The 26,478-nt window shown below is 35.4% G+C and overlaps 1 protein-coding gene across 1 annotated transcript in view; it reads left to right on the forward strand.

Annotated features, from left to right (window-relative positions):
* The first annotated feature begins 450 nt into the window (after positions 1 to 450).
* The window catches only part of LOC143049038 (uncharacterized), a 54,978-nt gene continuing 28,950 nt past the window's right edge, over positions 451 to 26,478 (forward strand). Inside the window, exons 1-3 of the mRNA XM_076222841.1 lie at positions 451 to 838; positions 3,965 to 4,077; positions 4,449 to 4,769. Coding sequence (XP_076078956.1) covers positions 458 to 838; positions 3,965 to 4,077; positions 4,449 to 4,769 — 815 coding nt within the window. The 5' untranslated portion in view covers positions 451 to 457. The remainder of the gene's footprint in view (positions 839 to 3,964; positions 4,078 to 4,448; positions 4,770 to 26,478) is intronic.

The following is a 26,478-nucleotide window of genomic DNA, read 5'->3' on the forward strand; positions in this document are numbered from 1 at the left end:
ACAATGAGGGACATCGACTCTGAAATTTTTACGAGAGTATCGAATCTGACATTCCACAATATGAGGTATGTTCTATCGACTTTGATATGTCTATAATTCGCCGTTTCAGAATCTAATACATCATGGGTAATATTTCAAAAGTGTACACCAAAACGTCCTGATGTTGAAAATGTCATCAGCAATGGAAATTAAACAAATGACGTGACGTTATTTTCATTTTTGGGGTACACACAATGAAATTACCCATGATTCTTTAGATTCTGAAACGGCCAATTAGAGGTATTGACTCAAGATATGGAAGTCTTTAAAGAAGCTCCAAAATCCTTAATATTATTTAAAATTACTTCATAATTGTTTTCATGGTCATAAATGTTACCATCAAATAATATATCAGAGTAGAAATTATCCTACACATTGGTTCTACATTTACAATTATTTTATAATTTAAAGGTGCGGTATGGAAGTCGTTTTGTACTTAATTCCTTTCGTCAGTTCCGTGTTCAGCATGATGACAGAAAAACATATGCCAGAAATATTGTGTAAATGTTTGAATGAAAAGGCAGGTTCCATAACCATAATTCCAGCCGACCTCATTTTATACACATGTGTTAATAAGTATCTTGCAGAAACCTGGATGGAACGCTATCATCCACCAAGACTGACTGATCATGACACAATTAATTGGTTGCAATCCCTTGGTCGAATAGTCAAAGGACAAGAACACAACATTCGAACAAAAAGACAAGCAGTCAGAAGAGTAAGACGGGAAATCAGAACACTTACAGATGCACAAAGGTACAGATTTATTGAAGCTGTTAAACAGTTAAAAACACAAAAAGTAAGTATTTTACAAATATATAACTGAGCAAGCGTCTGGTTATCAAACAGTCTTGCTTGAAAATTTGTTTTAAAGACATGTTCTAGCGTATGGATTATTTTTGCATGCTATAGACAAATTTTTAAACCATTAACCATATACTATTTTTTTTTGTTTGGCTTTGATGCTGTCTAATTGGCTTTGTTTGGTGCCAATTCCATTTCTTGAAATTGTTTGGTTATGCTTCTGTCTTATTTACTGCATTATTGCCTTTGTTTGGTTGTGACGGTGTCCTATTGACGTTGTTTGGCTAAGGTGCTAAGTTATCTACTGTGTTTGACAGTGATGCTGTTTTATTGACTTTGTTTTACTGTTATTCTATCTTATTGGCTTCGTTTGACTGTTATTCTGTCTTTTTGGCTTTGTTGGACTGTTCTTCTATCGTATTGGCTTTGTTTGACTGTTATTCTATCTTATTGACTTTGTTTGATTGTTATTCTATCTTATTGGCTTTGTTTGACTGTTATTCTATCTTATTGACTTTGTTTGACTGTTATTCTATCTTATTGGTTTTGTTTGACTATGAATCTATCAAATTGTCTCTGGTTTACTGTGATATTTTTATTAGGTCTGTTTTGCTGTGATTCCATCTTATTGACTCTGTTTTGGTGTGATTCTATCTAACTGACTTCGTTTGGCTGTGATTTTATCTTATTGACTTTGTTTGTATGAGATTCTGTATTATTAACTCTTGTTTGTTTGACTGTAATGTTGTCCGCTTGACTTTTGTTACTGTGATTTTATCTTATTAAATTTGTTTGGCTGTGATTCTGTCTTATCTTGTGTAGTCCAAATAATCAAAAATTGCCTTTTCGTCAAACCAGTTGTCATGACAATGAAAGTATGTATCATTGTCATGATAATTGGTTTGACGAATATTGTTCAAATAATTGTATAAATTTTAAAGTTCGAGATTGTATGTTGGTTATGTAAGCGCGTCACTGTTTTTGATATCCTGAGGTGTTTGTCGTTATGTAATATGTTGGTTGTTGTTTTGCGGTTTGCTTTCTGTGTCGACTATTATATTATTTGTTTCTGCGTTTTATATATTATGAATGTTCTTGCGAGTGTTTAATTTGCATTTCTGTCACGTAGTGTTTTAGCAATATTTTTTTAAATTATCAAAAAGCCAAAGGTTTGGCATGCCATTTAACCCGGTTCAATTCACCATTTTTCTTAGAATGTCATGCACCAAGTCAGGAATATGGCAGTTGTTAACCAATAGTTCGTGTGTATGTATATTTGTTTTTGTTGCACTCGGATGTTCCTGTTTTTTATTTTTTTCCTTTTATAGTTGATGTGTTTCCCTCGGTTTTAGTTTTTAACCAGGTTTTGTTTTCTCTCAGTCAATTTACGACTTAAAATGTCCTGTACCAAGTCAGGAAAATGACAGTTGCTATCTTAGAGTTTATTTCTGTTTGTGTTGCATTGTCGTTTGTTTTTTGTTCACATCAGTGTTTTTGTCGTTTCGTGGTTTTACTCTTATAGTTGATGTGATTCCCTCGGTTTTAGTTTGTTACCCGGATTTGTTTTCTCTCAATCGATTTATGACTTTCGAACAGCAGTATATTACTGTTGCCCTTATAGAATACCGGTAAACTGCTGTTGTCTTTACTTATAGACTTTGTTTGACTGTGGTGTAATCTCATTGAATATGTTGCCTGTGATGCTGTCTTTTTGGCTTTGTTTGGCTATGATACTGGTTCATGAATTTTGTTTGACTGTTGATTTGTCTAGTTTTAACATATTTATATATAGTGGATTTGGAAACAAATTATTGCAACTTATATTAATCCCTTTCTACTTTGCGGGTACGAGAGCTGCCTTGCAGTGACATTAGACTGCTCTTTTTTGAAATCTACACGGGTGTCTTTTACGTGCAAGAGGTGAGGGTGTCTCTCATAACAAGGGTCAGCCATTTATCGTCCCTTTCCGACGGACTATCATCGTTTCTCAACACCATACTCGCAAATGGTGTCGAGTGAGAGTCGCAAATTTAGTCCCTGAAATTTTCTCCCAGAAACGGGGATCGAACCAGAAAACTTTGTGTTTGTAGTCTGATGCGCTAACACTACACAACGGCTCTCGTTGAACTTTGTTGGCTGTGATTCTATCTCTTTGACTTTGTTTGGCTATGATTCCATCTGGTTAACTTTGTTTTGCTATGTGTCTGATTTATCAACTTTGCTTGGCTGTGATGTAGTTTTATTGTGTTTGTTGGAATGTCTTTGATGCTGCTTTGATGTTAGTCTTTTTGATTTTGAGTGACTGTGATGCTGTCTCTTATATTTTATATGACTTCAATACTGTCTTATTGACATTGTATGTTGTGATGTTGTTGTAATGACTTGGTTTGCCTGTAGTGCTGATTTGTTGACTTTGTGGGGCTATGGGCTGCCTGATTGACAAGAAATAGTATATCTCTTTATTAATATTCATGCATTACCTGATCCGTCTTCTTACTTATTAATCGGTTATAGGAAAAAAATAATGGCTTATGTTTTAATTCAATAGGTTACATGAATACTTGATGACTACTTCTATCTAATATGTTGTGCAAGATTCATAATTCTTTAGACATTAAAGGACACCAGGTTTCCATCAATCAAAAGTTCCGGAAGATTGTATTAGCAAAGCAATGTATTTTTTTTTGTTGATTTGCAACCTTGTATTTTACGTGACTTAATGAAAGTTAATATCTTGCTTTTATCAGCTTTTGTTATGTCGTCTTATGTGAGTCTTAAAATAGGAAACTTACGCTTCCAACTATTTTAGTGGCATTAAAGGCGATAAGAAATGTTGTTGTAAATTGTTTAACGTGTAAATGAAATTACAATCTTTATTTGTTTATCTACTAGTATCTTTAAAGTTAGCCAGCTTCAGGAAATGGTAGGTATTTTAATTTATACTTTAATTCTGGTTTTTCGTAATTTTGGCTTGATTTGATTATTCGATTAAATAAAGGCTCTTCTCCATTTTGAATAATTTCATATCAATTAAAGGGGAGTATGTAATTCCGAAACCCTTAATATACAATATGTGCATTGATATTTTATCAAAACTATTATTTTTTTATTGCATGAATAGATCGGAACAACCAATAGATATGATGTTTTAGCAAGTGCACAGGATGGTGCAGCCATTGCATCTTCACATTTTGGACCAAACTTTCCCTCATGGCACCGGGAATACCTCAAAATGTAAGTATACAAATATGTAAATACTTAACTTTGCTTTTCACATTTGCATAGCTGGTAGTAAAATCATATTTCAAACTCGCCAAGAAAAGGTCATGGTGAGCAATCACCATCTTTTGCTTTGTCTTCTATTTTTTTAATTTTCTTAAGTTTTTTTATCAAACTTAGCGACAATCCATCGTCGTGCTTCATGCAAAAGTTTAATCCTATATTCAGACACAGCAACCAGTGTACAAATAACATGAATTCAAATAATGTTTTGCTGCATTTGTACTTGAACGAATACATGAATGTCAACTTCTAGTTCATTTCACTGTTTATCGTCAAACAATTAACAGTAAATTCGTACTTTAGGCTAATACTTATCTTTTCAGATTTGAAGCTGCTCTACAGGAAATTGATGATCAGGTTACCTTGCCATTCTTTGATAGTAGATTGGATTATAACTTATTTGACCCAAAGGAATCAAATTTCTGGGGCGATAATTTCATGGGTGATCACCAAGGCGTGGTATCAAGTGGGCCATTTAAAAATTGGCGTCAGCGTAATGGGGCATATTTAGAAAGAAATGGTGGAGCATCTGGTTCAATGATTTCACCAAGGGGGATAACAAATGTGCTATCCATGAGAAGAAATATTGATATATTGTCACCTTGGGCAAATGACACATTTAATCTTGAAAAATACAGTAATGCGTACGTATGAGAAAGCTTGCATAGTTGTATCCTAAAACTAAGAACTTTTTAATCAAATAAGGTTGCAATTTTCAGAATAAATGTATGAAATCCATTCATTTTGTTTCAGAACAACATACAGAAAAAATTTAATTTATTTTGGCACTGGGACTGAAATTTTTATTTGCTACGGATGCACGTGATACACCCTGAGGTAAGCAAAAATGGTGTCATATATAGCGTGATGTGGCGCACGAAGCTTTTACAAGTGAGCATACACGACGTTTCCTATGATAAGAGGATTTTTACGCTGTTCTTTAAAATGTTTCAAGCGTTGAAGCTTATATTCAATAGCTTAGTTTATTAGCTGTAATAAATTCATAACCTATTAACGGTTTGGAATGAAATTGAGAATGGAAACGGGGAATATATCAAAGAGACAACAACCCGACTAAAGAGTAGACAACAGCCGAAATCCACAAAGGTCTTCAACGCAGCTAGAAAAAACCCGCACCCGGAGGTGGTCCTCATTGTGTACTAATTCAATGAAAATGACCGCCACACTAAATTTCAAATAAAATTGAGAATGGATATTTGGAATGTGTCAAAAAGACAACAACCCGAACAAAGAGCGGATAACAGTCGAAGGCCCCCAATGGGTCCTAAACATATAAATGAACTTAAATTATACAACATACAAAACTTACAAAGGCCAGAGGTACCTGACTTTGGACAGTCGCAAAAATGCGGCGGGGTTAAACATGTTTTATGAGATCTTAACTCTCCCTCTAAACCTCTAGTCAATGTAGATTAAAGAAATACATAGAAATACGCATAGTAAAACTCAGTTTAAAAGAAGTGCGAGTCTGATGTCAGAATAGGTAATGTTACGAATTTACAGTTTAAGAAGGTTATATTATTTCTACAGTTGTATATTTTTCGAAACATCTTTAAATTTTCCATTTGATCTCTTTATCATTGAAAACGGCATTAAAAATCATCCCTTTATCCTTGGTTTGCTATCAGACTCTTTACCTTATAATTGTTGCTAGGGTGCTCCCTTCGAGGTCCGCGTTAGGAGTATACATAGTAGGTAGCTATTCAGTTCAAATCGTCATTTGTACCGAAAACAGCAGACTGTAAACATCAGAAAGGAAGTAGCTTATAGCAGGCGGAAGGTTTAGTTTAAGTAAAGTGAAGTGCTTGGAACCTGCGAACAGAATAGAGAATGGGCTGAGACTGTTGGTTCGGTACAGATTTTCCAAACAGGGCTGCTGCTAAGGTTTTCACATCTCTCACTATTGCAGTGAGTGTTGGCTGACATACCATGCCTTAGTGCTACCCTGTTGTTCCAACAGTTATAGACATGTTTATTAAATAAAGTTTTATACATTTAGGTTTCAGACCCGTTCCATACATTTAGGTTTCAGACCATTTCCAAACATCTAGGTTTCAGACTAGTTTCAAACATTTAGGTTTCAGACCAGTTTCATAATTTAGGTTTCAGACCAGTTTCATACATTTAGGTTTCAAACCAGTTTCATACATTTAGGTTTCAGACTATAGTTTCAAACAGTTGGTTTAAACAGTATCGGACTGAAAGGGTTTTAAACAGTTTTAATTCAACAGGTTGGGGTTAGGTTGATAGGTGTTGAAATTCGTTTTATGTAGTATTTATGGCACCCTCAACAGATTTGGGGTGACGTATTGTTATTGTACGTTTCTTTTTTTCCTTATTAAGTCACCAAAACGGAGTTTTGGAGACTTTATGTTTTTGTCTAGTTTCTTATTATTATGGCACCCTCAACGGAGTTGGGGTGACGTATTGTTATTCTACGTTTCTTTTTTTCTTATTATTATGGCACCCTCAACGGAGTTGGGGTGACATCTTGTTATTGTTCGTTTCTTTTTTTTCTTTTCATTATGGCACCCTCAACGGAGTTGGGGTGACGTATTGTTATTCTACGTTTCTTTTTTCTTATTATTATGTCACCCGATCGACAATGTCGGGTGACATATTGCTTTTCCTCTGTTTCTTTTTCCCTATTCTTATTATTATTTTTCTTCCACCTACTTTTGTCCGGCAGTTTTCTCAGAGCCAATGGAACCAATCTTAATGATAGTTCACCATAACAAGGACCACTGACTTTAGAGTTGCAGTGCAACTTTGGAACTATAAAATGGCTGCCGTTACCATTGAAACAGCAAAAATGTGAAAAAAAATAAAAATTACAAATCCATTCAATCTTTCATTATAAGACCCAACTTGATGAAACTTTATGGGAATGTTGCCTGGCATGCCAAGATGTGTTGACCATATTTATAAATTCCAAAATGGCTGCCATTACCATGGAAACTGGATACACATTTACCATTAGACCCTATGGGAAATTCTTAAAAGTAGCATTTACTCACTTATAATGGTAGGTCAAATCCATTGAAACTTTTTTAGTATGTTCCCTCCCATGTACCAATGTGGCATCTGTGATGAAAAATTTTGGAATAGTCTCTGTTACCATGGAAATCAGCAAAAATGTTGAAAATTTCAAAAATTTTAAAATGCTCCGAAATTGATGAAACTTAATAGGATTGTTGACTGTCAAGTCTGCATGAGACTTTTGAAGTTGGAATTTCCAAAATGGCCACCGTTGCCATGGAAACTGCAAACATATCAAATATTTTCAAAATGCTCCAAACTTAATGAAACTTGATATTATTGTTAACTGGCAAGTGAAGATGAGACTTTTGACTTTGAAATTTTCAAAATGGCTGCCGTTGCCATGGAAACAGCAGAAATGTGAAACTTTTTAAAACGCTCTTCATCTAAAAGTTTTTGAAATGGCTGCTGCTTAGTGGCAATGGGGGGAAGGGTGACATCCGCTATTGCTTGCAATTGCAATTCTAGTTATGGCACCCTAAACGGAGTTTGGGTGACATATTGTTATTCTACGTTTCTTTTTGTTTTCTTTATTTTTATGTCACCCGATCGACAATGTCGGGTGACATATTGCTTTTCCTCTATTATTATTATTTTTCTTCCACCTAATTTTGTCCGGCAGTTTTCTCAGAGCCAAAGGAACCAATCTGAATGATGGTGCACTATAACAAGGAACCCTGACTTTCCTGTTGCTTTCTGGTATTGGAAATAAAAAAATGGCTGCCATCACCATGGAAACGGAAAAATGGTGAAAAAATATAATTTTGGAGTTAGGTGAATTGTTTGAGAATGCTTAACCTTAAAATCTTTAGATTTTAATACAATGTAGGTGCCCACTATATACTGCTTTGGGATGATTTTGGCAATCATTGGAACTGCTATGTTGCCATAGATACTACACCAAAAATTTCCAAAATATGGAAATGCTCCAAATTTTATAAAACTTCACAGTAACGATGAGCAACATTGGTAGAAGTGGAATTTGGCGTTGGAATTTTGAAAATGTCTGCCGTTACCATGGAAACAGGTCAAAATGGTTCAAAAACCTTAAAGTGGCATTTACTTTCTTAAAATGGTAGGTCAAATTTAACGAAACTTTGATGGTATGGTCCCTCCAATGTACCAATGTGGTATATGCCATTAAATTTTGGGAATGGTCTCTGTTGCCATAGGAACCATCACAAATGTCAAAATTTTCAAAAATTTCAAAATGCTCCAAAATTGATGAAACTTAATATGTTTGTAGACTGGCAAGTCTGGATGGGACTTTTGAAGATGGAATTTCCAAAATGGCCACCGTTGCCATGGAAACTGCAAAAAAGTCAAACATTTATAAAATGCTTTGAACTTTATGAAACTTGATATTATTGTTAACTGACAAGTAAAGATGAGACTTATGACTTTGAAAATTTGAAAATGGCTGCCGTTGCCAAAGAAATGGCTGCCGCTTAGTGGCAATAGGGGGAAGGGTGACATCCGCTATTGCTTGCAATGGCAAATCTAGTTATTATTATTTTTCTTCCACACTTTTTTGTCCACTGTGGAACTCTAATATCAATGGACCAAAGACGTTGGAACTATACCATAATGTTAACCACCATGTGAAGATTTGCTTTTTGGGGTTGGCACTTTCAAGATGTCCGCCGTTATCATGGAAACGGAACAACTGTAAAAAAATCCACTTTTTGGTTTTGGTGAATAATTTGGAGATGCTTAAACTCAGAATCCTCATATTTTAACACAATGCAGGTGCCAGCCATATATAGGTTTTGGATGATTTTGGCAATCATTGGAACTACTATGTTGCCATGGAAACTGCACCAAAAATTTCCAAAATATGAAAATGCTCCAAATTTTTTGAAACTTCATGGTAACGATGAGCAACATTGGTAGATGTAGAATTTGACGTTGGAATTTCCAAACTGTCTGCTGTTACCATGGAAACAATGCAAAAAGGTCAAAATGCTCTAAAAACTTCAGGGTTTGGTGAATAATTTTGGTATGCTTGAATATAAAATCATCAAATTTTTATACAATGTAGTTGTCCACTATATACAGGATTTGAATGATTTTGACAATCATTGGAACTACTATGTTACCATGGATACATGATCAAATATTTCAAAAATTTCAAAATGCTCCAAAATTGATGAAACTTGATATTATTGTTAACTGGCAAGTAAAGATGAGACTTTTGACTTTGAAATTTTCAAAATGGCTGCCGTTGCCATGAAAACAGCAGAAATGTGAAAAAATTTTAAATGCTCTGAATGTACTGAAAATTTTCAGAAACATGTATTGCCATGCTTATATGTGCGATCACTGTACAACAATTTTCTAAATGACTGCCGCTCGCCTGGCAATGGGGGAAGGGTGCCATCCGCTATTGCTTGCAATGGCAAATCTAGTTATGGCACCCTCAACGGAGTTGGGGTGACGTATTGTTATTCTACGTTTCTTTTTTTTCTTATTATGGCACCCTCAACGGAGTTGGGGTGACGTATTGTTATTCTACGTTTCTTTTTTTTCTTATTATTATGTCACCCGATCGACAATGTCGGGTGACATATTGCTTTTCTTATGTTTCTTTGTTATTATTATTATTCTTCCACCTTTTTTTGTCCGACAGGTTTTTTGGAGTGAAATGGAACCAATCTTAATGATAATTCACTATAAGGAGGAACACAAAATTTCGGGTTGCAGTAGGGTCTAAGACCATAAAAAATGGCTGCCGTTTCCATGGAAACGGAACAATTGTGAAAAATTCCAGTTTTTGATTTTGTGAATAATTTAGAGATGCTTAAACTCAGAATCATCATATTTTATCACAATGTAGGTGCCAGCCATATATTGGTTTTGGATGATATTGGCAATCATTGGAACCACTATGTTGCCATGGAAACTACCCCAAAAATTTCAAAAAATTCAAAATGCTCCAATTTTTTTGAAACTTCATAGTAACGATGAGCAACTTTAGTAGATGCGTAATTTGCCGTTGGAATTTCCAAAATGTCTGCCGTTACCATGGAAACAGTGCATAAGTGTCAAAATGCTCTAAAAACCTCAGGGTTTGGTGAATAATTTTGGTATGTTTGAACTTGAAATCATAAAAATTTTTACACAACATAGTTGTCCACTATATACAGCTTTTGAATGATTTTGACAATCATTGGAACTCTTCTGTTACCATGGATACAGGACCAAATATTTCAAAAATTTCAAAATGCTCCTAAATTGATCAAACTTAATATGATTGTTGACCTGCAAGTCTGGATGAGACTTTTGACTTTGGAATTTCCAAAATGGCCACCGTTGCCATGGAAACTGCAAAAAAGTCAAAAATTCTCTAAATGCTTTGAACTTAATGAAACTTGATATTATTGTTAACTGGCAAGTAAAGATGAGACTTTTTACTTCAAAATTTTCAAAATGGCTGCCGTTGCCATGGAAACAGCAGAATTGTGAAATTTTTTAGCATGCTCTGAATGTACTGAAAATTTACAGAAAGATGTATTGCCATGCATATATGTGCATTCACTGTTAAACAATTTTGAAATGGCTGACGCTTAGTGGCAATTGGGAGAAGGGTGACATCCGCTATTGATTGCAATGGCAATTCTAGTTATGTCACCCTGACGGAGGTCGGGTGACATATTGTTATTGTACGATTCTTTTTTTCTTATTATTCTTATTCCGCACTTTTTGTCCAGCTTAGTTCTCGGAACTGAATGGACCAATGTTGATGGAACTATAACATAATGTTAATCACCATGTGTAGTTTTGCATCTGACTTTGGAATTAAAAAAATGGCTGCCATTGCCATGGAAACAGCAAAAATGTGAAAAATAGAAATGTGTCCCAATTTATATGAAACTTCTATGATATTAAGAGACTCATGCACACTTCAACATGGTACATTTTTTTTTCAACTGGGGGGTCTCTAGACATAATTTGAGGGGGGTGAATTTTTCATGGAACATTCCAGAACATAAGTGTTAAATTTATTCTTGAGACATTAAATTGTACATGATGGTATATAATTATGGAGAGAATAATTTGCAGCAGAAGTTAGACTTTGGAATTTTCAAAATGGCCGCCGTTACCATGGAAACAGCAAAAATATGAAAAACTCCAACATGCTTCAAATTTAATGAAACTTAAAACAAATGTTGCCTAGCTAATGTAGACTTGACTTTTGAGTTTGGAATTTCGAAAATGGCCGCCGTTGCCATGGAAACAGCAAAACTATTCTAAATGGCTGCCGCTGGCCTGGCAATGCGGAAAGGGTGCCATCCGCTATTGCTTGCAATGGCAAATCTAGTTATGGCACCCTCAACGGAGTTGGGGTGACATATTGTTATTGTTCGTTTCTTTTTGTCTTATTATGGCACCCTCAACGGATGTTGGGGTGACATATTGTTATTCTACGTTTCTTTTTTTTCTTATTATTTTTATTTTTCTTCCACACATTTTGTCCGCGCGAGTTCTCGGAATTGAACGGACCAATGTTTATGGAACTCAACTATAATGAGGAACCCCATTTGAAGTTGTGCACCTTGCTATGGAATGGTAAAAGATGGCCGCCGTTTCCATGGAAACATCACAAATGCGAAAAAAATCAAAGTGTTCCAAACTGGAAGAAACTCCACAGGAATGTTAACTGGCATCTCCTGATTTCCAGTTTGACTTTGGAATTTTCAAAATGGCTGCCGTTACCATGGAAACAGCTAAAATATCAAAAATTCTAACTCTTTCGTTATAAGATCCAGCTGGATGAAACTTTATGAAAATGTTCTCCAGTATGCCAAGATGTCAAGACAATATTTGGATAGTTCAAAATGGCCGCCGTTGTCATGGAAACTGGGGCCCAGTTTTGCATTGACCCTATGGAAAAATGCATAAAATCAGCATTTTCTCAGAGAGTAGTGCACCAAAGTAAATGAAACTGTATTGATATATAACATGACATGTGGCAATGAGACGTACGCTTTTAGAATTTTGGAATTATCTACTGTAACCATGGTTGCAGCACAAATGTTCAAAATTTCCAAAAAAAATTAAGTGCTGCAAACTGGTTGAAACTTTACAGGAATAGTGACTGACATGTGCGGAGTTCCATTTTGAAGTTGGAATTTCCAAAATGGCCGCCGTAACCATGGAAACAGCAAAAATATCAAAATTTTCAAAATGCTTCAAACTTAATGAAATTTTGCAAAAATGATGACTTGCATGTGTAGATGCACTCTTTGACTTTGACATTTTCAAAATGGCTGCCGCTCGCCTGGCAATAGGGGGACGAGGGTGCCATCCGTTATTGCTAGCAATTACAAATCTAGTTATTTTTATATTTATTCTTCCACACTTTTTTGTCCATACTATTTCTCAGAATTGGCTTAAACAATATTTATGGAACTGTACCATAATGTTGACCACCACATTAAATAGTGCAGTGAGGTATGGCATCATCAAGATGGCTGCCGTTGCCATGGAAACGAAACAAATGTGAAAAATTTCTGTTTTTTGTTTTGGTGAACTGTTTGAATATGCTTACACTCAGAATCTTCATATTTTAATACAATGTAGGTGCCCACTGTATACAGGTGTTGGATGATTTTGGCACGCATTGGACCTACTATGTTGCCATGGAAACTACACCAAAAATTTCAAAAATATCAAAATGCTCCAAACTTCATGAAACTTCACAGTAACGATGAGCAACAATGGAAGATGTGGCATTTGGCGTTGGAATTTCCAAAATATCTGTAGTTACCATGGAAACAATGCAAAAAGGTCAAAACTTTGAATTTTCACAGAACATTCCAGAACATCAATGTTAAATTTACTCTAGAGACATTAAATGGTATATATGATTATGGAAGGAAAAAAATGCAGCGGGGTTTGACTTTGGAATATTCAAAATGGCCGCCGTTACCATGGGAACAGCCAAATTATGAAATACTTCAAAATGCTTTCAATTTAATGAAACTTATAACAAATTTTGCCTAGCTTATGTAGACTTAACTTTTGAGTTTCGAATTTTCAAAATGGCCGCCGTTGCCATGGAAACAGCAAAAATTTTCTAAATGGCTGCCGCTGGCCTGGCAATGGGGAAAGGGTGCCATCCGCTATTGCTTGCAATGGCAAATCTAGTTATTTTTATTTTTCTTCCACGCTTTTTGTCCAGGCCATATCTTGGCACTGTATGATCGAATGGTCATGGAACTATACCGTAATGTTACCCAGCATATGAAGTTTTGCAAACAGGGTATGGCATCATCAAGATGGCTGCTGTTGCCATGGAAACTGATAAAATGTGAAAAAAATGCAAATTCTAAATCTTTCATTATATGACCTAGCTGGATGAAACTTTATGGTAATGTTCCTTGGTATGTCTAGATGTTGTGACAATATTTGGAAATTCCAAAATGGCCGCCATTGTCATGGAAACAGGGCGAAAGTTTAACATTGGCCCTATGGGAAAACACATTGAAGCTGCATTTCCTGCAACAATATAAGATCAAACCTTCTACAACTTCATGGATATGTAACATAGCATGTTCCAAAGTGACACCTGTCTTTGGAATTTTGGAAATAGTACCCGTTACCATGGAAATAGCAAAAATTTCAAAAATTTCAAAATGCTCCAAAATTAATGAAACTTTACAACAATGTTAACAGACATCTGTAGATAAGCTCTTTGACTTTGGAATTTTCAAAATGGCTGCCGCTCACCTGGCAATGGGGGAAGGGTGCCATCCGCTATTGCTTGCAATGGCAAATCTAGTTATTATTATTATTATGGCACCCTAAACGGAGTTTGGGTGACATATTGTTATTCTACGTTTCTTTTTTATGGCACCCTCAACGGAGTTGGGGTGACATCTTGTTATTGTTCGTTTCTTTTTTATGGCACCCTCAACGGAGTTGGGGTGACATATTGTTATTGTTCCGTTCTTTTTTTTTCTTATTATGGCACCCTCAACGGAGTTGGGTTGACATCTTGTTATTGTTCGTTTCTTTTTTTATGGCACCCTCAACGGAGTTGGGGTGACATATTGTTATTGTTCGTTTCTTTTTGTCTTATTATTTTTATATTTATTCTTCCACACTTTTTTGTCCATACTATTTCTCAGAATTGGCTTTAACAATATTGATGGAACTATACCATAATGTTGACCACCACATTCTATAGTGCAGTGAGGTATGGCATCATCAAGATGGCTGCCGTTGCCATGGAAACGAAACAAATGTGAAAAATTTCTGTTTTTTGTTTTGGTGAACTGTTTGAATATGCTTACACTCAGAATCATCATATTTTAATACAATGTAGGTGTCCACTATATACAGGTGTTGGGTGATTTTTTGCACACATTGGACCTACTATGTTGCCATGGAAACTACACCAAAAATTTCAAAAATATCAAAATGCTCAAAACTTAATGAAACTTCACAGTAACGATGAGCAACATTGGAAGATGTGGAACTTGGCGTTGGAATTTCCAAAATATCTGTTGTTACCATGAAAACAATGCAAAAAGGTCAAAACTTTGAATTTTCACAGAACATTCCAGAACATCAATGTTAAATTTACTCTAGAGACATTAAATGGCATATATGATTATGGAGGGAAAAAATTGCAGGGGGGTTTGACTTTGGAATATTCAAAATGGCCGCCGTTACCATGGGAACAGCAAAAATATGAAAAACTTCAAAATGCTTTAAATTTAATGAAACTTATAACAAATTTTGCCTAGCTTGTGTGGACTTGACTTTTGAGTTTCGAATTTTTAAAATGGCCGTCGTTGCCATAGAAACAGCAAAAAATTTCTATATGGCTGCCGCTGGCCTGGCAATGGGGAAAGGGTGCCATCCGCTATTGCTTGCAATGGCAAATCTAGTTTCTTTTTATTATGGCACCCTCAACGGAGTTGGGGTGACATATTGTTATTCTACGTTTCTTTTTTTTCTTATTTTTCTTATTCTTCTTCCACACATTTTGTCCGTCGTGTTTCTCGGAATCCTATGGACCAATGTTGATGGAACTTTACTATAATGAGGACCCCCATGTAAAGTTGTGCACCTTGGTATGGAATGGTAAAAGATGGCCGCCGTTTCCATGGAAACAGCAAAAATGCGAAAAAAATCAAAGTGTTCCAAACTGGAAGAAACTCCACAGGAATGGTAACTGACATGTGCTGATTTCCAATTTGACTTTGGAATTTTCAAAATGGCTGCCGTTACCATGGAAACAGCTAAAATATCAAAAATTCTAACTCTTTCGTTATAAGATGCAACTGGATGAAACTTTATAAAAATGTTACCCGGTACGCGAAGATGTCAAAACAATATTTTGATAATCCAAAATGGCCGCCGTTGTCATGGAAACTGGGGCCAAGTTTTGCATTGACCCTATGGAAAAATGCATAAAATCTGCATTTTCTCAGAGAGTATTGCAACAAAATCAATGAAACTGCATTGATATATAACATGACATGTTGCAATAAGATGTCTGCTTTTAGAATTTTGGAATTATCTACTGTAACCATGGTTGCAGGACAAATGTTCAAAATTTCCAAAAAATATAAAGTGCTGCAAACTGGATGAAACTTTACAGGAATAGTGACTGACATGTGCAGAGTTGCATTTTGAAGTTGGAATTTCCAAAATGGCCGCCGTAACCATGGAAACAGCAAAATTGTCCAAAATTTCAAAATGCTCCAAACTTAATGAAATTTTACAAAAATTATAACTTGCATGTGTAGATGCACCCTTTGACTTTGGAATTTAAAAATGGCTGCTGCTCGTCAGGCAATGGGGGACGAGGGTGCCATCCGTTATTGCTAGCAATTACAAATCTAGTTATTATGGCACCCTCAACGGAGTTGGGGTGACATATTGTTATTGTTCGTTTCTTTTTTTCTTATTATTATTATTATTATTATTTTTATTCTTCCACACTTTTTTGTCCATTCTATTTCTAAGAATTGGCTTGAACAATATTGATGGAACTATACCATAATGTAGACCACCACATTCTATAGTGCAGTGGGGTATGGCACCATCAAGATGGCTGCCGTTGCCATGGAAACGAAACAAATGTAAAAAAATCCGGTATTTTGTTTTGGTGAACTATTTGGATATGATTGAACTCAGAATCATTATATTTTGATACAATGTAGATGCCCACTATATACAGGTGTTGGATGATTTTGGCACTCATTGGAACTACTATGTTGCCATGGAAACTACTCCAAAAATTTCCAAAATCTCAAAATGTTCCAAACTTAATGAAACTTCACAGTAACGATGAGCAACATTGGAAGATGTGGAATTTGGCGTTGGAATTTCCAAAATAGCTGTTGTTACCATGGAAACAATGCAAAAAGGTCAAAACTTTGAATTTTCACAGAACATTCCAGAACATCAATGTTAAATTTATTCTAGAGACATGAAATGGTATATGATTATGGAGGGACAAAATTGCAGCGGGGGTTTGACTTTTGAATATTCAAAATGGCCGCCGTTACCATGGAAACAGCAAAAATGTTCAAAATTTCCAAATGCTCCAAACTTAATGAAACTTTACAAAAATGATTATTTGCATGTGTAGAAGCACTTTTTTTTACTTTACAAATTTTCCAAATGGATGCCGCTCGTCTGGCAATGTGGAAAGGGTGCCATCCGCTATTGCTTGCAATGGCAAATCTAGTTATTATTTTTATTCTTCCACACATTTTGTCCATACTATTTCTCAGAATTGGTCAAACCAATGTTGATGGAACTATACCATAATATGAACCGCCATGTTAAGTTGTGCAAGAGACATTGGAATGGTAAAAAATGGCCGCCGTTGCCATGGAAACTGATCAAATGTGAAAAAAAATGCAAATTTTAAATCTTTCATTATAAGACCTACCTGGATGAAACTTTATGGTAATGTTCCTTGGTATGCCTAGATGTTGTGACAATATAAGAAAATTCCAAAATGGCCGTCATTGTCATGGAAACAGGGCGAAAGTTTAACATTGGCCCTATGGGAAAATACATTAAAGATGTATTTTCTTGAAGAATATAACATCAATCCCAATGAATCTTTATAGATATGTAACATGGCATGTCCCAAAGTGGCACCTGTCTTTGGAATTTTAGAAATGGTACCCGTTACCATGGAAATTGCAAAAATTTCAAAAAACTCAAAATGCTCCAAAATTAATGAAACGTTACAACAATGTTAATACACATCTGTAGATGCAATCTTTGACTTTGGAATTTTCAAAATGGCTGCCGCTCACCTGGCAATAGGGGAAGGGTGCCATCCGCTATTGCTTGCAATGGCAAATCTAGTTTTTATTTTTATTCTTCCACACATTTTGTCCATGCTATTTCTCGGGATTGGTCAGACCCATGTTGATGGAACTATACCATAATATGAACCGCCATGCGAAGTTGTGCAAGAGACATTGGAATGGTAAAAAATGGCTGCCGTTACCATGGAAACAAAACAAATGTGAAAAATTTCTGTTTTTTTGTTTTGGTGAACTGTTTGAATATGCTTACACGCAGAATCATCATATTTTAATACAATGTAGTTGCCCACTATATACAGGTGTTGGATGATTTTGGCACTCATTGGACCTACTATGTTGCCATGGAAACTACACCAAAAATTTCAAAAATATCAAAATGCTCCAAACTTCATGAAACTTCACAGTAACGATGAGCAACATTGGAAGATGTGGAATTTGGCGTTGGAATTTCCAAAATATCTGTAGTTACCATGGAAACAATGCAAAAAGGTCAAAACTTTGAATTTTCACAGAACATTCCAGAACATCAATGTTAAATTTATTCTAGAGACATTAAATGGTATATGATGGTATATATGATTATGGAGGGAAAAAATTGCAGCGGGGTTAGACTTTGGAATATTCAAAATGACCACTGTAACCATGGGAACAGCAAAATTATGAAAAACTTCAAAATGCTTTAAAGTTCATCAAACTTAAAACAAATTTTGCCTATCTTATGTAGACTTAACTTTTGAGTGTCGAATTTTCAAAATGGCCGCCGTTGCCATGGAAACAGCAATAATTTTCTGAATGGCTGCCGCTGGCCTGGCAATGGGGAAAGGGTGCCATCCGCTATTGCTTGCAATCGCAAATCTAGTTTCTTTTTATTATGTCACCCGATCGACAATGTCGGGTGTCATATTGCAATTCCTCTGTTTCTTTTTCACTATTATTATTATTATGGCACCCTCAACGGAGTTGGGGTGACATATTGTTATTGTTCGTTTCTTTTTTTCTTATTATGTCACCCGATCGACAATGTCGGGTGACATATTGCTTTTCCTCTGTTTCTTTTTCTGTATTATTATTATTATGTCACCCGATCGACAAAGTCGGGTGACATATTGCTTTTCCTCTGTTTCTTTTTCCCTATTATTATTATTATGGCACCCTCAACGGAGTTGGGGTGACATATTGTTATTCTACGTTTCTTTTTTTTCTTATTATTATTTTTCTTGCAACACATTTTGTCCAGGCGATTTCTCCAAATCTAAAGTACCAAAGTTGATGGAACTTTACTATATTAAGGACCCCCATGTGCAGAGTTGCAGGAAGCATGGAATGGTTCAAGATGGCTGCCGTTTCCATGGAAACAGAACAAATGTGAAAAAATTCAGTTTTTGTTTTTGGTGAACTGTTTGGATATGCTTTAACTCAGAATCAGTATATTTGAATACAATGGAGGTGCCCACTATATACAGGTGTTGGGTGATTTTGGCACTCATTGGAACTACTATGTTGCCATGGAAACTACACCAAAAATTTCCAAAATATGGAAATGCTCCAAATTTTTTGAAACTTCACAGTAATGATGAGCAACATTGGAAGATGTGGAATTTGGCGTTGGAATTTCCAAAATATCTGTTGTTACCATGGAAATAATGCAAAAAGGTCAAAACTTTGAATTTTCACAGAACATTCCAGAACATCAATGTTAAATTTATTCTAGAGACATTAAATGGTATATGATGGTATATATGATTATGGAGGGAAAAAAATGCACTTTTGGAATATTCAAAATGGCCGCCGTTACCATGGGAACAGCAAAATTATGAAAAACTTCAAAATGCTTTAAATTTAATGAAACTTATAACACATTTTGCCTAGCTTATGTAGACTTAACTTTTGAGTTTCGAATTTTCAAAATGGCCGCCGTTGCCATGGAAACAGCAAAAATTGTCTAAATTGCTGCCGCTGGCCTGGCAATGGGGAAAGGGTGCCATCCGCTATTGCTAGCAATGGCAAATCTAGTTATTATTTTTCTTCTTGCAACAAATTTTGTCCAGGTGATTTCTCGAAATCCAATGGACCAATGTTGATGGAACTCTTCTATAGAAAGGACCCCCATGTGCAGAGTTGCAGTAAGCATGGAATGATTCAAGATGGCTACCGTTTCCATGGAAACAGAACAAATGTGAAAAAATCCTGTTTTTTGTTTTGGTGAACTGTTTGGATATGCTTTAACTCAGAAACATTATATTTTAATACAATGTAGTTGCCCACTATATACAGGTGTTGGATGAATTTGACACTCATTGGAACTACTATGTTGCCATGGAAACTACACCAAAAATTTCAAAAATATCAAAATGCTCAAAACTTTATGAAACTTCACAGTAACGATGAGCAACATTGGAAGATGTGGAATTTGGCGTTGGAATTTTCAAAATATCTGTTGTTACCTTGGAAACAATGCAAAAAGGTCAAAACTTTGAATTTTCACAGAACATTCCAGAACATCAATGTTAAATTTATTCTAGAGACATTAAATGGTATATGATTATGGAGGGTAAAAATTGCAGCGGGGTTTGACTTTGGAATATTAAAAATGGCCGCCGTTACCATGGAAACAGCAAAAATATGAAAAACTTCAAAATGTTTTAAATTTTATGAAACTTATAACAAATGTTGCCTAGCTTATGAAGACTTGACTTTTGAGTTTGGAATTTTCAAAATGGCCGCCGTTACCATGGAAACAGCAAAAATATCCAAAATTTCAAAATGCTTTAAACTTAATGAAACTTTGCAAAAATGTTACTAGACATCTGTAGATGCACTATTTGACTTTGGAATTTTCAAACTGGCTGCCGCTCACCTGGCAATGGGGGAAGGGTGCCATCCGTTATTGCTAGCAATTACAAATCTAGTTATGGCACCCTCAACGGAGTTGGGGTGACATATTGTTATTCTACGTTTCTTTTTTTTCTTTTTATTATTATTATTATTTTTATTCTTCCACACATTTTGTCCATGCTATTTCTCAGAATTGGTCAGACCAATGTTGATGGAACTATACCATAATATGAACCGCCATGTTAAGTTGCGCAAGAGACATTGGAATGGTAAAAAATGGCCGCCGTTACAATGGAAACTGAACAAATGTGAAAAAATCCAGTTTTTTGTTTTGGTAAACTATTTGGATACTATTTAACTCAGAATCATTATATTTTGATACAATGTAGGTGCCGGCCAAATACTAGTTTTGGATGATTTTGGCACTCATTGGAACTACTATGTTGCCATGGAAACTACTCAAAAAAATTCAAAAATCTCAAAATGTTCCAAACTTAATGAAACTTCACAGTAACGATGAGCAACATTGAAAGATGTGGAATTTGGCGTTGGAATTTCCAAAATCGCTGTTGTTACCATGGAAACAATGCAAAAAGGTCAAAACTTTGAATTTTCACAGAACATTCTAGAACATCAATGTTTAATTTATTCTAGAGACATTAAATGGCATATGATTATATATGATTATGGAGGGAAAAAATTGCAGCGGGGGTTTGACTTTGGAATGTTCAAAATGGCCGCCGTTACCATGGAAACAGCAAAAATACGAAAAACTTCAAAATGCTTCAAATTTATTGAAACTTATAACAAATGTTGCTTAGCTAATGTAGACTTGACTTTTGAGTTTGGAATTTCCAAAATGGCCGCCGTTACCATGGCTTCCGCTCACCTGGCAATAGGGGAAGGGTGCCATCCGCTATTGCTTGCAATGGCAAATCTAGTTATTATTATTTTTCTTCCACCTAATTTTGTCCGGCAGTTTTTTTGGAGCCAAAGGAACCAATCTGAATGATGGTGCACTATAACAAGGAACCCTGACTTTCCAGTTGCAGTGCAACTTAGGAACTAAAAAATGGCTGCCATCACCATGGAAACAGAAAAATAGTGAAAAAATATAATTTTAGAGTTCGGCCAATTATTTGAGAATGGTTATGCTTAAAATCTTTAGATTTTGATACAATGTAGGTGCCCACTATACACTGGTTTTGGGATGATTTCGGCAATCATTGGAACTGCTATGTTGCCATGGATACTACACCAAAAATTTCCAAAATATGGAAATGCTCCAAATTAAATGAAACTTCACAGTAACGATGAGCAACATTGGTAGATGTGGAATTTGGCGTTGGAATTTCCCAAATGTCTGTTGTTTCCATGGAAACAATGCAAAAATGGTAAAAATGGTCCAAAAACACCTAAAAGTGACATTTACTTTCTTAAAAGGGTAGGTCAAATCCACTGAAACTCTGATGGTATGTTCCCTCCCATGTACCAATGTGGTATCTGCCATTAGAAATTTGGAATGGTCTGTGTAACCATAGAAACCAGCCAAAATGTCAAAAATTTCAAAAATTTCAAAATGCTCAAAAAGTAATGAAACTTACTATGATTGTTGACTGTCAAGTCTGCATGAAACTTTTGAAGTTGGAATTTCCAAAATGGCCACCGTTGCCATGGAAACTGCAGAAATGTCAAATATTTTCATAATGCTCCAAATTTTATGAAACTTAATATTATTGTTAACTCGCATGTATAGATGAGACTTTTGACTTTGGAATTTTCAAAATGGCTGCCGTTGCCATGGAAACAGCCAAAATGTAAAATTTTCTAAAATGCTCTGAATGTACTGAAAATTTACAGAAAGATGTATTGCCATATATATGTGCATTCACTGTTAAACAATTTTGAAATGGCTGCCGCTTAATGGCAATAGGGGGAAGGGTGACATCCGCTATTGCTTGCAATAGCGATTCTAGTTATTATTATACTTCCACCTATTTTGTCCGGCAGGTTTTTTGGAGTGAAATGGAACCAATCTTAATGATAGTTCACTATAAGGTGGAACAAAAAATTTCGGGGTGCAGGTGGGTCTAAGACCATAAAAAATGGCTGCCGTTTCCATGGAAACAGAATAATTGTGAAAAATTCCAGTTTTTGGTTTTGGTGAATAATTTGGATATTCTTAAACTCAGAATCATCATATTTTGATACAATGTAGGTGCCGGCCATATACTGGTTTTGGATGATTTTGGCAATCATTGGAACTACTATGTTGCCATGGAAACTGCACCAAAAATTTCAAAAATATCAAAATGCTCCAAATTTTTTGAAACTTTATGGTAACGATGAGCAACATTGGTAGATGTGGAATTTGGCGTTAAAATTTCCAAAATGTCTGCCGTTACCATGGAAACAGAGCATAAGTGTCAAAATGCTCTAAAAACTTCAGGGTTTGGTGAATAATTTTGGTATGCTTGAACTTGAAATCATCAAATTTTTACACAATATAGTTATCCACTATATTCAGGTTTTGATTGATTTTGACGATCATTGGAACTTTTCTGTTACCATGGATACAGGATCAAATATTTCAAAAATTTCAAAATGCTCCAAAATTGATGAAACTTAATATGATAGTTGACTGGCAAGTCTGGATGAAACTTTTGACTTTGGAATTTCCAAAATGGCCACCGTTGCCATGGAAACTACAAAAAAGTAAAAAATTCTCTAAATGCTTTGAACTTAGTGAAACTTGATATTATTGTTAACTGGCAAGTACAGATTAGACTTTTGACTTTGAAATTTTCAAAATGGCTGCCGTTGCCATGGAAACAGCAGAAATGTGATTATTTTAAAATGCTCTGAATGTACTGAAAATTTACAGAAAGATTTATTGCCATGAATATATGTGCATTCACTGTTAAACCATTTTGAAATGGCTGCCGCTTAGTGGCAATGGGGGAAAGGGTGACATCCGCTATTGCTTGCAATGGCAATTCTAGTTATGGCACCCTCAACGGAGTTGGGGTGACGTATTGTTATTCTACGTTTCTTTTTTTTCTTATTATTATTATTATGTCACCCTGACTGAGGTCGGGTGACATATTGTTATTGTACGATTCTTTTTTTTATTATTATTCCACACTTTTTTGTCCAGACTATTTCTGAGAATAGGATGGACCAATTCTTATGGAACTTTACCAAAATGTTAAAGGCCATGTGCAGAAGTGCAGTCGAGGGTTGGCATATCCAACATGGCTGCCGTTGTCAAGGAAACAGAAAGAATGTAAAAATGTAATAGAACATTCTAGAACATTGGTGTTAAAGTAAATCTACGACCATTAAATGTTATAAAATGGTATTATATTATGGCGAGCACAATATAAAACAGCAGTATGACTTTGGAATTTTCAAATGTTGCCATGGAAACTGTGCAAAAAAAGCAAAATTTTGAAAATTCTTCAAATCTGTATGAAACGTTACAGAAATAACTTGTTAATCTAGATGCGGCTTTCAACTTTGGAATTTCCAAAATGGCTGCCGTTTCCATGGCTGCTGTTTAGTGGCAATTGGTGGACCAGGGTGACATCCGCTATTGCTTGCAATGGCAATTCTAGTTTTTATTATTTTTCTTCCACACATTTTGTCCAGGCGATTTCTCGAAATCCAAAGGACCAAAGTTGATGGAACTTTACTATATCAAGGACCCCCATGTGCAAAGTTGCAGGAAACATGGAATGGTTCAAGATGGCTACCGTTACCATGGAAACAGAACAAATGTCAAAAAATACAGTTTCGGGTTTTGGTGAACTGTTTGGATATGCTTTATCTCAGAATCGTTATATTTTAATACAATGCAGGTGCCCACTATATACAGGTGTTGGATGATTTTGGCACTCATTGGAACTACTATGTTGCCATGGAAACTACACCAAAAATTTCAAAATTCTCAAAATGTTCCAAACTTCAGGAAACTTCACAGTAACGATGAGCAACATTGGAAGATGTGGCATTTGGAGTTGGAATCTCCAAAATATCTGTTGTTACCATGGAAACAATGCTAAAAGGTCAAAAATTTCAAAAAAAATGAAAATGCTGCAAACTGGATGAAACTCTACAGGAATGGTCAATGGCATAAGCAGAGTTGACTTTTGAAGTTGGAATTTTCAAAATGGCCGCCGTAACCATGGAAACAGCAAAAATGTCAAAAATTTCAAAATGCTCCAAACTTCATTAAACTTTATAAAAATGATAATTTGAATGTGTACATGCACTCTTTGACTTTGGAATCTTCTAGTTTGCTGCCGCTCACCTGGCAATGGGGGAAGGGTGCCATCCGTTATTGCTAGCAATTACAAATCTAGTTATTATTATTATTATGGCACCCTCAACGGAGTTGGGGTGACGTATTGTTATTCTACGTTTCTTTTTTTTTCTTATTATTATGGCACCCTCAACGGAGTTGGGGTGACATATTGTTATTCTACGTTTCTTTTTTTTCTTTTTATTATGGCACCCTCAACGGAGTTGGGGTGACGTATTGTTATTCTACGTTTCTTTTTTTTTTCTTATTATTATGTCACCCGATCGACAATGTCGGGTGACATATTGCTATTCCTCTGTTTCTTTTTCACTATTATTATTATTATTATGTCACCCGATCGACAATGTCGGGTGACATATTGCTTTTCCTCTGTTTCTTTACTATTATTATTCTTATTCTTCCAATGATTTTGTCCGGCAGTTTTCTTGGAGACAATGGAACCAATCTTAATGATAGTTGACTATAATGAGGAACACAAAATTCCGGGTTGCAGTAGGTCATAAGACCATTAAAAATGGCTGCCGTTACCATGGAAACGGAACAAATGTGAAAAATTAAATTTTTGGGTTTTGGTGAATAATTTGGAGATGCTTAAACTCGGAATCATTATATTTTGATACAATGTAGGTGCCAGCCATATACTGGTTTTGGATGATTTTGGCAATCATTGGAACTACTATGTTGTCATGGAAACTACACCAAAAATTTCCAAAATATCAAAATGCTCCAATTTTTTTGAAACTTTAACATAACGATGAGCAACTTTGGTAGATGTGGAATTTGGTGTTAGAATTTCGAAAATGTCTTCTGTTACCATGGAAACAAGGCAAAAATGGTCAAAACGCTCTAAAACCTTAAAAAGTGGCATTTACTTCCTTAAAATGGTAGGTCAAATCCATTGAAACTCTTATGGTATGTTCCCTCCTATATACCAATGTGGTATCTGCCATTAAAAATTTGGAATGGACTGTGTTACCATAGAAACCAGCCAAAATGTCAAAAATTTCAAAAATTTCAAAATGCTCAAAAAGTATTGATACTTAGTATGATTGTTGACTGTCAAGTCTGCATGAGACTTTTGGAGTTGGAATTTCCAAAATGGCCACCATTGCCATGGAAACTGCAGAAATGTCAAATATTTTCAAAATGCTCCAAACTTAATAAAACTTAATATTATTGTCAACTGGCATGTATAGATGAGACTTTTGACTTTGAAATTTTCAAAATGGCTGCTGTTGCCATGGAAACGGTATAAATGTCAAATACTTTAAAATGCTCTGAATATACTGAAAATTTACAAAAAGTTGAATAGCCATGCATATATTTGTGCATTTACTGTTAAACAAGCTTGAAATGGCTGCCGCTTAGTGGCAATGGGGGGAAGGGTGACATCCGCTATTGCTTGCAATGGCAATTCTAGTTATGGCACCCTCAACGGAGTTGGGGTGACATACTGTTATTCTACGTTTCTTTTTTTTCTTATTATTTTTCTTGCACAAATTTTGTCCGCGCGAGTTCTTGGAATCCAATGGACCAATGTTGATGGAACTCTTCTATAATGAGGACCCCCATGTGAAGTTGTGCACCTTGCTATGGAATGGTAAAAAATGGCCGCCGTTTCCATGGAAACAGCACAAATGCGAAAAAAATCAAAGTGTTCCAAATTGGAAGAAACTCCACAGGAATGTTAACTGGCATGTGCTGATTTCCAGTTTGACTTTGGAATTTTCAAAATGGCTGCCGTTACCATGGAAACAGCTAAAATATCAAAAAATCTAACTCTTTCGTCATAAGATCCATCTCGATTAAACTTTATGAAAATGTTCT

Source organism: Mytilus galloprovincialis, chromosome 10, assembly GCF_965363235.1.
Source record: "Mytilus galloprovincialis chromosome 10, xbMytGall1.hap1.1, whole genome shotgun sequence".
In the NCBI taxonomy this organism is placed as follows: Eukaryota; Metazoa; Mollusca; class Bivalvia; order Mytilida; family Mytilidae; genus Mytilus; species Mytilus galloprovincialis.